The 17,619-nt window shown below is 40.0% G+C and overlaps 1 protein-coding gene across 2 annotated transcripts in view; it reads left to right on the forward strand.

The window, feature by feature from the left end:
• Plcb1 (phospholipase C beta 1) overlaps positions 1–17,619 on the forward strand; it is a 701,254-nt gene that overhangs the window by 485,493 nt on the left and 198,142 nt on the right. For both annotated transcript variants that reach the window (XM_028884530.2, XM_028884531.2), the window contains exon 9: positions 1,044–1,210. In XM_028884530.2, the coding sequence (XP_028740363.1) occupies positions 1,044–1,210 (167 nt within the window). The remainder of the gene's footprint in view (positions 1–1,043; positions 1,211–17,619) is intronic.

Genomic DNA, 17,619 nt, shown 5'->3' on the forward strand with positions numbered 1-17,619 from the left:
TTTTTACAATTGCTTTCTATTTTGTGTTCATTGGTGTTTTGCCTGCATGTGTCTGTGTGAGGGTATCAGAAGCCCTGGAACGGGAGTTACCGAGAGTTGTGAGCTGCCATGTGGGTGCTGGGATTTGAACCTAGGTCCTCTGGAAGAATAGTCAGTGTTCTTAACCACCGAACCATCTTTCCAGCCCAGGTATTGCTTCTTAAAGAGACTCAGACATGAAAAGAAAAAAGAAACAATTAAATGGAAGTTGCAATTTATCTCTCCTGATACACCAAAATCTACCTAATGGAAAAGAGTTGATCCAAATTTGGTAAAGAAGTAAAGTGGCAGGCAGATAAGTCCTGCTGCTAGTGAGACATTGTGCACTGAATGCTTTTGCTTGTGATTTCATCACCATAAAACATTTATTGGGTATCTGTAGTGTTTATACCATCAAATTGTTATGGGTTGCCAATAAAATTGAAATGGGCATTTGAATAACACTATTCAATAACACCGCTGTTTTGAGGATAAAATGAGATTGTGTGTTTAGTTCTGCATCTGTATTATATATATATATATATATATATATATATATACATATATATATATATATATATATATTCCTCATTATCTGCAAGAAGCCAACTCAGAGTCCCACTATGAATTTGAAGCCAACCTGGACTGTAGTGACAGCACCAGGATAATGAGGGGTACAAAGTGAGTCCCCACCTCCAAAAACAAACACAAGCAAATGAAAGAGGTATAGATTTTTATAAGCCTGTAACTTTAATGAAATGAAAAAAATGTATTCAAGCACATTGGGGTTTTTTCTTTTTAAATTAATAAATCAGCAATATTTAAGTGATAAAGGACATTATTAGTCATCTGATGGTTTTCTAGGCATTAGAGTCGGGTGGAAAAGTGTGGTGTGGAAGCACCATGTTTTTTAGGGCATGGTCAGAATTCCATTGTAGACATGATGCAATTTTATTTCTCTGTAGCTAAATGCGTAAATAAGATGAGGAAAGCAGTGTGATTTCTTGTGTTTTCGTTGCTTTCAGTGGTGCCAAAAGCAAACCGTACCTTACTGTTGAGCAGATGATGGATTTTATCAACCTTAAGCAGAGAGATCCCCGACTCAATGAAATACTTTACCCACCTCTGAAGCAAGAGCAGGTCCAAGTATTGATTGAGAAGTATGAGCCCAACAGCAGCCTCGCCAAGAAAGGTAGTATGCTTCACTTCATACCACACTGCAGAGTCCCTGCTTCCTCTGTGACGGGCCACACTCTGGAAGTTAGGGACGTAGGACCATGTAGCTCTTTTGTGTCTGAACTGTCTTGTGGCTTTGTTTTGTTTTGTTGTGTTGTTTTTTAGCGTGATGTAGTTTTTTTTTTAACTTTGGTGATTTACTTTTCTAGTTATAGCTAATGTACATGCCACATATTTTTACATTTCTCACCATTTGTTTTTCCAAATTTACTCAGTAACTTAATGCATTTTTTTCTCATATGGATAATTTATTAGCTCAAAAGTTGCTCATTGTGGTCACTTTTCTTATATTTTTGGTTGTGAGCCTAGCCTTTAACGGCTGAGCTATCCCTCCAGCCCTGGTCACTTTTCTTTTAAAAGTTCTCTAAAGTAGCCCATGAATTTGTTCTGGTTTTGTTTTTTATTGTTTGTTTTTCTCCAAGTCTACATAGCTAAAGAAAATATTCAGTCTGCTAGAATCATGTCTTACAGTAGCTGATAATTTTTTTCACATGGGAGAATATTCTGAAATTTGGCCTATAGTTTTTTTAATTGAAGTTTTGGTAGATTTAAATTAAAATCTTGGTAGAAAAAAAATATTACAAAAAAAATGACATCAGAATGGCAACTCTAAGTTACCTGGAAATTGTTTTTAAACATATTTTTTTATTCTGGAAAAATGAATTAACAAAATATAATCATGAACAGTTAGTTGCTATATGTTCCAACTATATTCATAGTGTAGTCCTCAAAACCTCTACCATTCATACTGAATATCTTCTGGCAGAAGCCTGATCCATCATGATTGAACTTACTGCAAATGTCTATATAGTCTACAGGGCAAAACAAGCCACAATGAACCACTTATTGAGAAGAAATGAATCACATGTGAACATACAGGCACTTCATGTAGTAACAGAAATAGCAATCAATCACAAGCCACAGATGAGACTGCATGTCATAAAGGTTTTTATACATTGTGCTTGTTCTGTAATCAGCCCTCTCAAAAGAAAAGCGAGGTGTATATTAAGTATAAAATAAAATCTTATTTTTTTTTCTTCAGCCTGATAATTGGAATTTATAGACTTTTTTTTTCAGCCTCTATTTTCTTGTCCGAGCAATTTGCCTTTGTTATTGATACTATTCTTGGTGTTGCCATTTAGGTGAGGTCAGTGAAAGGAAGCAACAAGCCAACTGTGAGCCTTGTTGTTGGCAGGTCTGCCCTGCAAGCATGTGGAAATACATCTTTTTTTCTCTAATGCCTCTTCGTATTTTCAAGCTGGGGGACAACTTCTTGGTGAAGGTTGGCATTCCCATTATGAAATCCAGACTTTTCCAAGAACAACTTACACTCAGTGGTGGAGCAATTCCAGAATGACTCCTGGACGTGATTAGCTCATCATAACCGTGAGACAGGGAAAAGTTTTGTGAAACCAGAAGGCCACCCTGTGATCTAATGACTCTGCTCAGGAATCCCTTAACTGCAATAGCCAGAGGCAGCACAGAGTGCCATCTTGACATTTAACCTCTTTGTGCATGAGGAGGTGCTTCAGCTGCAAAACTGAAGAGGGGAAAGTATTTCACTGACTTTTCGTGAGTTTGAAGTAAATAATATCCACTAAAAAGCATCTGGCTGTGTGATGTGATGACCAAGCATTAAGTCTACTCAGTATACTGAAGTATAGGAGTTTAGTTTTAATTCCTCTGGTGTGTTTCACCTAGCTGCCTTCCAGATTATAAGGTGCACGGGCCTTAGAGTTTCTTTTGTTTTCCCCAAGACCTATAAAGTGGACCTGCTTCAGATGCAGTGTTTATTATAGGCTAGGAGGCGAGATCTAATCGCTTCCATAAATCATTTGTATCCCCAACATGAGCGTTATCCCCCATAATAGTCTGTACAGAGATTAGATTAGTGCCTCTTCACAGATACCTCAAATGACACATGAGAAGGACAAAGGATTTGTCATATAACACCAAGATGTGGAGAGATGTCTAACCACTTACTAACACAAGAAGAGGTACCTTCTGTCACCCCATGAGACAGAAATGATGACTAAGCAGATCTGGTTAGCTAGACCTGTCACCCTTCCCCAATGAAGAAATTCAACTCTCCAGTAGTCAGCTTGTCAAAGTATAAAACATCTAAGTAGGGCCACTTCAACCCCAAAACACAGACACAAAACAGAACTTCTGATGACTATCCTGAGTTAAGGGCAAAGTGAAAGTATGTGATTTGTGTTAGCTTAACAGCTAATATCCATAAATTAACATGATGATCTAAAGTTGGACAAACTAGAAATGGTACTGGAATATCAGTATGTTTCGGGGAATGACAGTTTCCCAGGAATCTAGGGTCCTGGAAACTCAGGGGACACAAAAGATGTCCAACCCAGTGGTTGTGGGGTTCTTATTTCAGAGTTAGAAGAATGAAATTCACAGACCAGATAAGGTGAGTTTTCGAGAGAAGTTGTTTTGATATATATATATATATATATATGTATGTATGTATGTATATATTCATATTTGGGAGGTTAAGAGGGAGAGAGGTCTGTGCTGTTTGAGTTAAGCCAGCAAAAACATCAGCCACAGGGAAAGGAAACCTTAGAGAAATGTAAGGAAACCCAAAGCACCAGAAAAAAAGCATATTAGTCTTTGGCCAGCATCCAAAAGAAAAGCAGAAGAGAAAAAAATATTGGGAAAAGTGATGCATTTTGAGCAGAACTCAGAAAGGTAGGTGGATCTCTCTTGACACACCTAGAAAACTAATTATTCCTCCTATCTTATTAGCATGACTTAAGGTAGACCCACCTTCCTGAGGGGGGTTCCATTGCCCAGAGGACTGAACTGAGCTGGATCAGCTGTTTAAGGCAGGAGATGATGGCATGTCTCCACTTAGACATAGATTCTATTCTTCAGTGTGATGACCCTGGGGGAAATCTGTAAACAAACACAAATCTGTATTCTTCATGACTTCAGCATTTAAAAAAAAAAAAAAAAGTATTGATGAAAAAGCAAGAGATGACAGACCAAAAGATAAAATTTCCACTTCTGAAGACTTTTACTCAGTGGGCACAGTGGCACAAACCTGTCATCCCTGCATTTGGGAGGCTGAGGCAGGAGGATCTCAAGTTCAAGGTCAGCCTGAGCAAAACCCTTTCTCAAGAAACAAAAGCAAAATAGCAGCAAGGTAGGGCTTAAAGGTTTCTACTCTTTTCAAGAACAGTAGGATGAAAATATGAAGGACTTTCATTTCTCAAGTGCTGACATGTCTAAGTCATCTGAAGCTTTGTCACACTTAAGTTCTTGGATCTTCATTTCTGAGCAGCCAGGCTTTGAAAGATACTGAGGATGAGTAGCAAGCTGGAAGATGGAGCCTGTAGGAAAGGCCCAGGGAACTTCCAGGCTTAATTAATTTCAACAGGATTGAATGGAAGATTTTTCCAGGGATCAAGGGTAGCATCTTTTGTCCATTTATGCATACATTCAACAAAGGCATCTTGAGCATTTTTATATAATTATTGCTAAGAGAAATTAAGACAGGACTTACCCAGTCATGCAGACTGAGTCTGAAGACATCACAGGACAGACAAGTGCATCTGGACAAACAGCGCAGACAGTTGTTTTTCTTAAGTTCCCATTAGCTACACAGAGTAAATCTTTTGCAATGACAGTATCCGTTTCTTAACCAGCCTCAGCTGCTTGAGTGAGAAAACAATGGTGAACTTCAGCTGTTTTATACCAAGGCATTTTGCATACTGTTTTCACTGCTTATGGTAACAAAGAAGACTAGATTTTTTTTTCTTGCTTATTCACTATGATTTCATAGTCAAAAGGATAAGAATTTTGAGATTTATCTATAGGGTGGAGAAATTGCAATGCTTTAGAAACTAAAGGTTTGAGGCCAAGTGTGGTGGTGCGTGCCTTTAATCCCAGCACTTGGGAGGGAGAGGCAGGCAGAGAACTCTGTGAGTTCAAGGCCAGCCTGGTCTACATAGCAAGTTACAGGACATCTAGGGCTGCATAGAAAGACTGTCTAAAAAAAAGAAAAAGAAAAAGAAAAGAAAAAGGAAGAAAGAAACTGTAATATTTTGTCAGATGATGAAAATCACTGTTTTTAATTTGAGTTTGTAGTTCCTAATCTATTGAGTTTGATGTTGGGATTTCTTTTCTTTTAAAAGAAAAAGGCATTTTGTCTCTTTATTAGGCAAGTATAAGTAAATATTAATAAAATATAGTTTCAGAAAGCTTTGTCAACTTTAATGTGGCCGGTGTGGAGCTCTAAGGATATAGTTTCTATAATCATGTGACTTAAAGATGCATGTGAGGGCTAGGTATGCAGCTTACTGGTAGAGCACTTCCCTAACAGGAATGAAACCCTGAGTCCTATCCCAAGCACTACCAAAAATAATGAGTAAAAGAAAAATTTAAAATATTTAAAACCATGTGACCATTTTTCAAAGAGCCAAACCAAGAGTTTGTGGTCAATGGCTTACTCTAGACTTAATACAGGCATGTTCCTCATGAAACCAGCGTGAACTTTAAGTCAGGTGATTTTTGTATTTTTATCAATGAAAATGTGAGAAAATAGATGCCAAAATTCAATACAATATCTAGCTTGTTTTTTTTCCTGCTGCTATAATTTTGAATATTTTCTCGGGTGTTCCCAAGAATCAAGTAAATTGCTGTTAACCTCAATATTGAATTGACAGACTTGGACTGATACGTCTTAGAAGGAAATCAAGAGGCATAAAGTTAACTTTATAATGTGAGGCATAAGAAAAATCATGTAATTGTGAATGTAACAATATGTATGTTAGGAACGTATATAAACTCTGATTCTTAAGAAATAGGTATTTTTCTTTCATTGAAAATGCATTTAGTTTCCTTCCCTCTACTCTGGTTCCTCCACACATTCCCCTCTTATCCTGATCCACTTTCTGTTTCTCCTTTAAAAAAATAGCCGGACAATAGTGGCGGAAACAAACAAACAAATAGAAGGAAAGCAGCCAAGAGAAGGGAAAAGAAACAGATGTAGATGCAGAAACGCTCTACTTCCCACACTCATGGATCCCATAAAAACAAAAAACTGGGAGTCATAATATATACACCAAAGACCTATAGTGTAAAAATAAAATAAAATAAAATAAAAACAAAAAGTAAATTAAATTAGTTTTTAAAAGGGGGGAGCCCTGACATGACATTATGAGACAAGAACCTCAGAAGATGTCATTGAGTTCATTTTCTGTTAGCCATCTATTGCAGGGCATGAGGCCAATTCCAAGAGTCGTTTGTATCCCAGTGAGACTCATATTCATTTGCTAGTGGTTATCAATTGGAGATAGCTTCTGGGTTAGAGATGGGGAATGTGTCCACTTCTCCTTTCTGCTCTAGCCCCATCTGCTGCAGATTCATGCAGGCCCCATGCATGCCGCCTCAGTCTCGGTAAGTTCTTATGTACTGCAATCTTGTTGATTTAGAGGGCCTTGTTTTCTTGGTGTTCTCCATCCTCTCTGGGCTCTAATACTATTTCTGCCTCCTCTTCCAAGGGATTCCCTGAGCTCTGATGGCAGGAATTTGATGGAGACTTCCCATTTAGGGCTGAATGTCCAAGGTCTCTCATTCTCTGCACAATGTCTGACTGAGAATCTCTATATTTGTTCCCATCTCTTGCAAGAGGAAGCTTCTCTGATGATGGCTAATCAAAACACTAATCTATGAGCATAGCAGAATGCCTTAAGAGTCATTTTATTGCTACTTTTTTTTTAGGACAGTAGTATTTGGTTTTACTCTGGGTCCTTGGGCTGTCTAGTCTCAGTTCTTGGTCACCCAAGCAGTGTCAGATAGTGAGTTATTAAGTTTTCATGAATTTGTAAGCTTTCTATTATTGGTGATATTCAGTTTTAATCAGAGGTGGTCAGATAGGTCAGGGTACTGTTTCAATTTTCTTATCTCTGGTGAGACTTGCTTTATATCTAAGTATGTGGTCAGTCTTAGTGATAGTTCCATGAACTTGAGAAGAATGTACATTTAGATAAAATGTTCTCTAAATATCTGTTGATCCATTTAGTTTATGACATCAATTAGTTCCAGCATTTCTCTGTTTAGTTTTTGTCTGGATGACCTACAGAGTGGTGTGAGTGGAGTTTTGAAATCTCCCACTATCAGTGTGTGAGAGTCAATATGTGATTCAAGCTGTAGTGGTATTTCTTTTATAAACTTGGGTGCCCTGGTGCTTGGTGCATAGATGTTAAGAACTGAAGTGTCCTGTTGGTGGACTTATCCTTTGATGAGGTTGTAGTGTCCTTACCTATCTCTTCTTATTATTTATGTTTGAAGTCTATTTTGGCAGGAATTAAAATGGCTACCAGCTTGCTTCTTAGGTCCATTTTCTTGTAATATCTTTTTCCATCCTTTTATCCTGGGATGATGTCTGTCCTTGATGTTAAGGTGTGTTTCTTGGATACAACAGAAGAATGGACACAATTTTCACATACATTCCATTAGTCTGTGTCTTTTTATTGGGGAATTGAGATCATTGAGAGTTATAAGTAATAATATTTGTTGATTCCTGTAATTTGTTGTTATGCTCTCTCTCTCTCTCTCTCTCTCTCTCTCTCTCTCTCTCTCTCTCTCTCTCTCTCTCTCTCTCTCCTCTCCCTCTCCCTCTCCCTCTCCCTCTCCTCTCCCTCTCCTCTCCTCTCCTCTCCTCTCCTCTCCTCTCCTCTTCTTTCTCTTCTCTTCTCTTTTGATTCTCTGTCCTGGAATTATTTATTCCTTGTGTTTACTTGGTGTGGTTGACCTCTTCAGGTTGACATTTTCCTTGTAGCACCTTCATTAGGGGCTGAATTCATAACTAGATACTACTTAAATTTGATTTTATAATAGAATGTCTCTTTTTTTTCTCCATCTATTGTGATTGTATAGGAGCCTAGGCTGGCATCTGTGATCTCTTAAGAGTCTGCAAGACATTTAGACTCTCCATTCAGAAGTCAGGTGTTATTCTAATAGGTCTGCCTTTATATGTTACTTTATCTCTTTCCATAGCAGATTTTAGTATTCTTTCTTTGCTCTGTATGTTTAGTGTTTTGATTATTATGTGCTGAGGGAAATTTCCTTTCTGGTCCCGTCTATGTGGTGTTCTGTTCTTGATAGGCACCTACTTCTTTGGGTTAGGGAAATTTTCTTCTGTGATTTTGTTGAAAATATTTTTGGTGCCTTTGACCTGGGTGTTTTCTCTTTCCTCTAGTCCTATTATTTTTATATTTGGTCTTTTTTTGTGGTGTCCCATATTTTCTGGATGTTTTCTGCTTAGGTTTTTAAATTTTTAACATTTTCTATTGTGTCTTTAGTGTATGATATTCTCTCTTCCATCTCTTGTATTCTGTTGGTGAGACTGGCCTCTGAGCTTCCTAAATTTTTCATTTCCAGATTTTTCTCAGTTCTCAGTTTGGGTTTTCTTTATTGTTTCTTTTCTTTTTAGGTTATTCAAGAGACAGGGTATCTTTGTGTGTAGCCCTTGAAATCCTGGAACTAACTTTGCAGACCAGTATAACAGGCTGGCCTCGAACTCACAGAGCTCTGCCTGCCTCTGCCTCTCAAGTGCTGAGATTAAAGGTGTGTGCCACCACACCCCAGCTTGGGTTTTCTTTATTAATTCTATTTCCATCCTCAGGTCTTAAGCAGTTTTATTCATTTCCTTTTACTATTTGTTTGTTTTTTCATAGATTTCTTTAATAGATTGTTCGTTTTCATTTTTATTTAAAGACCTTTAATATATTCTTTTTTTTTTTTTTTTCCCGAAACAGGGTTTCTCTGTGTAGCTTTACGCCTTTCCTGGATCTCGCTCTGTAGACTAGGCTGGCCTTGAACTCACAAAGATCCACCTGCCTCTGCCTCCCGAGTGCTGGGATTAAAGGTGTGTGCCACCACCGCCTGGCAACATATTCTTAAAGGCTGTTGTGAGGTCCTTCCCTTGTGTTTTAGCTATGTTGCGTTTTTCAGGGCCTCCTGTAGTAGGGTTGCTGGGCTCTAGTGGAGACATATTGCCCTGGTTGTTATTGAGTGAGTGTGCTTTTAGGCTGGCATCTAGGCACCTAGGTTTGAGATTATTGTAATTCTAAGCTCTGATATCTGACCTTTCTTTGTTCATTGGTTATTTTGTTCCTTGGTTTCTGTTGCCCTCTCTGATTCTTAGGAGAGTGCAGTGACTGTGGGTTGCCTACCAGGTGTGGCTACTGGGGATTCCAGATACATGTGTATTTCTAGGTATTGGGAGCTGACACTTTGGAATGGGGATGAACCATGAAGCGGGGAGGGGTCAAGGATCCACGTAAGGAAGGAAAGCAGGGTGTTCCACCACTGTCTGTAGACGGATTTTTCGTCGGGACTGTCAACTCCCCAATAATGACACAGACTTATAATTAATTAGGAAAGCCTGGCCAATAGCTTAGGCTTGTTTCTAACTAGCTCTTATAACTTAAATTAACCTATTTCTATTAATTTACTTTCTACCTCATGGCTTTATTACCCCAACTCCACATTGCCCATTCTTCTTGCTTTGGGTCTTCTCTCTGTCTGACTGGCGACTCCTCCTTTCTTTTTCTCAGAGCTCTCTCTGTCCAGAAGTCACTGCTATACCTGCTGCCTAGCTATTGACTATTTAGCTTTTTATTAAACCAATCACAGTGACATATCTTTACATAGTATAATCAAGTATCTTTGTTCCCTGGAAACAGGCAAGGGAGGAGAGACCACAGCGGGTTGTCTACTACAGAGCTGGGAATGAGACTAGGGGATTAGTCTCATTAGGGCATTAGGAGAGGAGGGAGAGCTTTCCCTGATCTACTTGCTTCTCTGTCATGCCTGGCTGGTGGGCGCTTAGGAAATGGCATGCTGGAGTTGGGGGCTGAGACAAAGGGGCAGATAAGGAGGGAGGTTGGAGAAGAAGATCTTTGTGACCCACTGGAGATGAGGGCAGAGAAAGGGGAAGCTGCAGCAGGGCAGTCTGCTACAGAGCTGGAGATGAGACTAGGGGATTAAATTTGGAGGTAAGTAGGAAGAAGTGAAGGTCCACAGTTAGAACCTACCTGTTGCCCTGGTTGGTGAGGCCTGTAGGTTCCCAGGGTCCAAGAGATACATTTAAAGTAGATTTTTCAATGGCTAAATAATACACATACATGATATATGTTAATGTTTAGCTTCTGAGGAGCTGGTTTTGTCTGTTTTATTTTGTTTTAAGATAGTCCTAGACAGCCTAAAACTCACCATGGAGATAAGCATGAGATGACTTCAAAGAGATCTGTCTGCTTCTGCCTCCCAAGGACTGAGACAAAGGTTTATGTTGCCATGCCCAGTTCATGTGAATTTATTTTAAATTTTAAGTAAAAGACAAAAATTTAATGAAAAAAAAATGTGACAAGAAACCTGAACACCAAACCATGTAAGTACAAGCTATCTGAAGAATATGGCGCAAGGAAGTGTAAAGTATACAGAAGAGAGTATGGCCTTTGCTGCTCTCTTAGCCAGCTGCAGTGAGCGTGGTGGCCCTATTTCCATAATGGAATTTCTGCTTGGGGCATTCCAAATAGACAAAGGGTTTCTGTGCCGTCTAAACCAAATGTTTGCATGCTTATTTTCCATGAAGAGAAGATTTGAATCTGGTAATAGAGAATACCATTCTCAAGGGAGTTTTGTCTTGTTTATTCATGTAATGTCATATGTTTATAAATGTCCCTGCCCTAGTCAGCAACTGCTTCTTCCTTGCTTAGTTGTCTGAACCTAACTATGCTTGACACAGGAATGTAGAGTGACCCCCGCCTCTCCCAGACAAGATGGTCATGGATGTTTTAGTTTGGAGACTAATGCCTTTTTAATCACTTACACTCTTTAGAAAAATCAGTGAGTTATAATTAGTAGGAAAATTAAGACAGCTATATTAGTGCTTTTGATAACAGAATATAGACCTCAATATTCAATGGACATCCATGAATGAAAGCCACTTTTTGCTTAAACTATAAAACATAAAAAAAAACCAGTTTGTTTCTGCTCTTACTCCTTTGTAAAGAGCAAGTGTGTGTATTTGTCAAATAATCTAACCGATAAACAGCATAACACAGTATTAGCAGGTATTTCAAGTTCTACCCTTCTTTGCCATTGAATCCTCCTTTTAAATTACTTATAGGCTGTACTATATAAATGCCTCCCCATTTTATTGCAGTTCAATCATAAAAGACTGAAGCTGTGTAATACCCATTAGTATCTGATCAGAACCTATGGAGTTAATGGTTTGAGAATTAAAATAAACTCACAGTTAGGGTGGCACAACAATTTGGTTTTAAGCAAAGCATTACAAGTTCAGGTACAACGCATTTTCCTCTAAGTAGAAACAGGATACTGTTGCTTGTATCAGGAGGAATAACTCTATTGTGTTTCGAATGTTGTTTCATTTTAAATCCAGACACAATCCAAATATGTTGGAACATTATTAATACCAGGAAGCAGGCAGAGTGTGACAGGGTTCTGAGCTTTCTAGTCCTGCAAGCTGTAATATTAGGAGGCAGTTCTCATTCATTGGAAAACAACAGGAATGTCAATTGGACTGAAACACAGAAAGGGATGTACTTACCCAACAAGCAAAGAGTCTGGGTTTCAGTGGCTCTGCACATGAGAATCCAGGAGCTCAAATAATGTGATTGAGAATTGTCTTTCCTCAAGGACCGCATGGTTCCACTTGCATGCAGAATCTAGAAGGTGATTTGTTGGAAGCAAAGAGTGCAATGATAGTTGCCTGAGGCTGAGGGATAATGTGATGATTAGAAAGTGCCCAAATACAAGTTAGGAAAGCTAAGCTTTAGTGACGTACTGATGGCTAGAATAAATGATAATGCACTGCTTATTTTAAAATAGCTACAAGAAGAGATTTTCAAACTGTGAGCCACAAACTAAGGACCTGAGGCCATGGGTCTGTTGATTTGCTTGAGTTCATCACCCTGCAATCCAGCCATATAGCAAAACATCACATTGCCCAGGGGGACTGGATACTGGGGAGATGATGTTGTATTCTTCAACTGGATAACCACTGATCGGCAGCCCTTAGTCTAGTAAGTAATCCCCACGATATTCATGCAAGCAACCAAAATTAACCTCAGTGAGACACAGAATCAAAAAAAGATATCAAAGTAAGAGGGGACCTTACTTCGGGAAATAGAGTTTCCATGGGGGAAACTGAGGCTAATTATAGAGAGAATAAAAATAATCAAACGTTCAGTATATACACTTACTAAACTGTCAAATAATTTAAAAATGAAAATAATATTAACATCAGATTGTTTTTACAAATATATAATACACAGTTTTTTATATATTTGTTGCCAATAGAAAACAGTTACCTTTCCCCACCTCTCATTATTTTCTCTGCCTTTATTGTAGCTATTAGAGATTCTCTGAAGTACCATGATAGCTCCAGGCCTACCAACCAACATATCCCACTGTAAAGAAATTATTTTCACTCATAGCTCCATCAAAAGTCTCAGAATCCTGGGCCAGTCTAGGTCACCCAAGGCCACTCTTGAGTTAAAAGTCATTGTGTCCTGGAGGATCAAATAAAATAACTAGACACATGATTCTCCCTAGAGTCAATGCATGGTCATTTATCTAAACCACCTATCATGTGACCTGATAATGGAGGAGAAGGTCCTCAAAGTTCAAGCAAGTGAAGCTCATTAGACACAGGAGAGATGGTTGCAAGGCAAAAAAAAAAAAAAAAAAAAAAAAAAAAAAAAAAAAAAAAAAAAAAAATCAACATTATGGTTTGAATCTTTTTTTTTTATTTTTTTTTGGGGGGGGGGCTTTTTGAGACAGGGTTTCTCTGTGTAGCTTTGTGCCTTTCCTGGAACTCACTCTGTAGCCCAGGCTGGCCTCGAACTCACAGAGATCCGCCAGCCTCTGCCTCCTAAATGCTGGCATTAAAGGCATGTGCCACCACTGCCTGGCCTGTTATGGTTTGAATCTTAATGTCTTCATCAGTCTCCTATTTTGAATGGTTGTCTCCCAGATAGTGGCATTATTTTAGGAGGCTGAGGAACCTTTAAGAGGCAGGACTGGGTGGAGAAAGTGGGTCACTGGAGGTGACCCTTCAAAGGTCATTTCTCTTCCTGCTTCCTGCCATACTCTGCTTCTTGGTCTCCCACAGTGTGAGCAGCCTCAGCCACAAGCGCTTGTCACCCATGAAATGATTCCTTGCACTGTGCTTTCCCGGCTTTGATGAATTGAAGCTGGGACAAAATTCATCTTTCTTCCTTTTAGTTATCTTCAACAGGCAATTTGGTCACAGGAAAGTAATTAATGCATCCCACTAACATATCCCACTAGAACTGGATCAAAGGTCAAACCCAGTTGTCACACTTCATGCCACTTCATCCCTTTGCCCAGCACCACTCCTTCCATATCTTCTCATCTTTGAAATGATTCTGTGAAAAAAAATGCTCAGAGAGTTAACTACAGAGTGCGTGATAAGGCGCTGTGGATCGTCACCTACTAAACAGAGTTGGCTGAACTGGTAACAAGTAATTAGCGATATTTACTTAATTGTTTATGTCCTAAAAGTAGTGGGTAAAGCTGGACATTGCTGTTACAGTTCTTGACTTACAGACATATTGAATTTAGCAAGTGGCAAATAAGAATCACTTAGTCATAAAAACTGGAAAAAATAATATGTTCTTTTTTTTTGGCCAAATATTTTTTTCTTGGTTAATATTTCCTTTTATAAATGTTTATTTAGAATTATGATTAAGTTATAAACATAAAGATTTATATTTGATTTGTTATAGGATTTTCACTTGATTCTGATTTTAGTTTCTCTAAGTTTTCCGTATAGATTTTAAAATTACATTTCTATGTCAGTAGTTCTCCTTTTCTAGATAGAACTTATAAAAATTAAGGATGGGCTGGGGACATAGTTCAGTTGGTAGAGTGCTAGCCCAGCATGCAGAAGGTCTAGGTTCCATCCGAACACCACATAAGTCAGGGACAGTGGCACTCTCCCGCGTCTTGGGAAGCAAAGGCAGGAGGATCAGAAGTTCAAGGTCATCTTTGCATACATAGAAAGTCCAAGGCCAGCTGGGCTACATGAATACTATCTCAAAAAATGTAAACATCATCATCATCATTTATTATCATTATTATCGTCATGTGCATGCTTCAGAAATCAAATGTCAGAGTTAAGGAAAATGTCTGGCATGATGGCAGACTTAAGCAAGTCAACCCAGGCAGCAGTAGTCCCTGCTCAGTCCTTGGGTTGTTCTCCTGTTAAACGAGGTGACACCTGCAGATCAGTGACGTGAGTGTTCCTCTCATTTCCCTCAGCACATCCTGCCCAACCCTAGCCAAGCAGCATCCTCTGTCACCCTCCAAGAACTTCTCTCAGTCCAGCCATAGCCATCCTGAAAATCCCTGGGAACTGTTGCCCGATTCTGAAGTGCACTCTCCACCTTCCCTAGAGACTTCCCGTGTTATCATTCATGAAGTTTTCACGAAGGGACTCTTGTCAGCAATTGATGGGTAGCCATTTCCCATTTAGCTCTCCCTCTCAGGTCACAGAAGTAGCAGGTAAGAAGGAAGCTGCCCTGTGGCTGGGGCCCCTTCGAATTTCTCTCTTGCCCTCAGCTACTCTGGAGTCCCGCATGGGCCTTCCCACAGCAGTTCTCAGAAAAGAGATGCAGTGGCATCTACAGCCATGGGTCTCGAATTTGCCCTTGACGAGACCCTATTTTGTCTGGGTATCTTCTAACAAAGTGTTACAAGAAATCCAGTGTGTAGAGGGAATAAAACTGCCAAAAGCGCTGTGAAGATTAACAAGAAAAGAAGCTAGTGTGTACTTGAGGTGGGGCGGGGCGCCCTCCCTTCCTGTCTGTCTTCTGCAGGCCAGGCCCTGGTTCTCCAGGCGCTGTGGCTCAAACCCCAGGGAGATGTAAGATGTTCAGTTTTAAAACTGCTCATCTGGAAGAAATATTGACCAGTTTAAAGATCTGCCTCACAGTTAAGATGTGTTGTACAGATTACTCGCATAGCAACTGAGGGAATAAAAGAACTGAATCGGAAGAACAGATGCAACTTCTCAAAAGACAAAGACAGATGAAAACTGTATGACTTGGCTGAATCCTTCATGCCTTAATTTACTGCACTGGGGAAGCTGCTGAAAGCCACACTAGCATTTTATTGATTAGGATCCTATTTAAATTCCACCTATTGACTTTCTAGCCCCTGTGGAAGGTTAAGGAAGGATGGCATTGTCATTCCTAAGTGCATTTCAAACCCCTCTTTACTCTGAGTTTCTTGTATTCATAGACCTCTCTGAAGCATTTGAAATGGGCACAGAATGGGGGAAACCGAAACAAATAAGCAGACTAAACCCCACCTTTTCCCAGAATAGCCATTCCGTGATTGCTGTTGCATGGTAGACCATACCTCCTAATACCTTCCCTCTCTAAGTTTTTCCTTCATTCCCAGAAGGCAGAGACTCAGCCTGAGGAAGCAAAGGCCCAGCCCAGGAAGCCTGTTTTTTTCCTCCTCTGGCCTTTCCTTTGGTGACCTCGGTGTCTGCTTAGCAGTTCTACTCTAGCCAGAAACTTACAGCCATATCTTGTCACAACTAAAATTCCTTTTGTTCAGAAAATAGCCACTCAGGAAATGTAAAAATAGTAAAAGGCAAAGAGGAATGCCAGTCCCCGGGGAAAGGAAGGGAGCCTGGCAGGCTGAGACACCTACAGTATGCTGTGTCTTCCTAAGGTCTCTTCCCTCTTCACAAGAGACCCTGTCATTTTGTGCGTGACGTACTGAGACTAAGCAAATAGCTCTTTTCGCCTTCCATGTCGCCCTGCCATCAGAACATGATAATGACAGCAGCTGCTGTTCCACCTTTCCCCTCTCAGCTGTAGAAACATGGGACTCGTTCAGTAAGAGAAACAGCTAGGCAAGCTGATCCGTGCTAAGGCACAGGCCCTTGATCCCCAGGACTACAATCCCCAGGGTCGCATTCACACCAAACAAGAGGAAGACACATTGCATGTAGGGAGCAAATAAGTCATGATCACAAGGAAACCAGACTGGACAGTCCATGTTAACACAGTATTGAGAATCTGGAAAAGGCCTCAGCAGAGAAGCTGGAGATACTGAGGAGTTCACTGATGGATTCTGGCAATTCTGGGAGCTCTGTCTTAACTCTGAATCCTTGCCGTCTCTAGAATTCCAATTATAAAGCAATTATCTCCAGGCTTACAGATAGTATTACTTAAGACAATCCTTAATTTCGGACAATAGACAAAAGCAACCATGTTACCTAATACTGCAGCTAACATATAGAATATGAGCCAAAGATGGTGCATAGTCCTCTTGCTGTATGCCATTGTTCCTTATTTCTTTGGCAACTAACTCTGAAAGAAAAAATGGAGTCTAGAAACGTTTGAGATACAATCCTTGGAAGCAGTATTAGTGGCATAGGACGAGAACAGGGAGGAGAAGGCAGGTAGTGACGGCCATGTTTCCACTGTGTACAAGCAGAGCTCAGTAGTGGGGCAAACACTATGTTAGTATGTGAGACATCCATCCTTCACTGTGTTTGCGGCTGCTCTAAGGGAGTTCTAACTCCCAGCGGCACCCAAGTAATCCCTCTGGTACAGAGATGCAAATGGAAATCCAATCATATCCTCTCTGAGACACTGATACAGCCTACTGCACTCACCTCACCAGCAAAGCAGATGTTCCCCTGATGGCAGCATTATAAAAAGCACTACCCACCCTGTCTACTTCGGAGGCTGATGGAGGAATCTCAACTTTAAGGCCTGCGTAGGCAGCTTGTGAGGGACTGTCTCAAAGTAAAAAGGTGACTCGGGATGTAGCTCAGTTGTAAAGCACTTACCTAGCATGCCTAAGTACAGAAGAAAACAAGCCAGCCAACCTCCAGCCTGTGAAAGAAGAAGTCCTCCATGGTGCAAGATATCAGTACAGCTGTTTCCTTTACCAGATACCTGATGCAAGGTCACAGACATTTAAAATTTAAAAACCTGCACTGTGCATATAACTTAAGGATTGCTGGAATTGCTTGTAGTGGCAAAACCCTGTAATCCCTGGATGATCTGAAAGCTTTGTAGGAGGAAAGTGCCATTTTCTGCTCTGCTTCAAGAATTCTGCAGAGCAGGGTTCCCAAGAGGGACAGACAGAGTCTCATGACACTTGAAGTACCAGGAAGGTTCTAAGTGCCTCATCAGACAGCTTGGAGGAACACACAGCAGGGCCTGCCTTTGTGCTGCAGAGTAGTCGGGATTAAGGCAAGTGAAGGCTTTGCCCTTGTAAAGGAGCCTCCATTTTGACCCAGACATCTTGGTCTAGGAT

The sequence above is a fragment of the Peromyscus leucopus genome, chromosome 4 (genome assembly GCF_004664715.2).
Source record: "Peromyscus leucopus breed LL Stock chromosome 4, UCI_PerLeu_2.1, whole genome shotgun sequence".
Classification (NCBI taxonomy): domain Eukaryota; kingdom Metazoa; phylum Chordata; class Mammalia; order Rodentia; family Cricetidae; genus Peromyscus; species Peromyscus leucopus.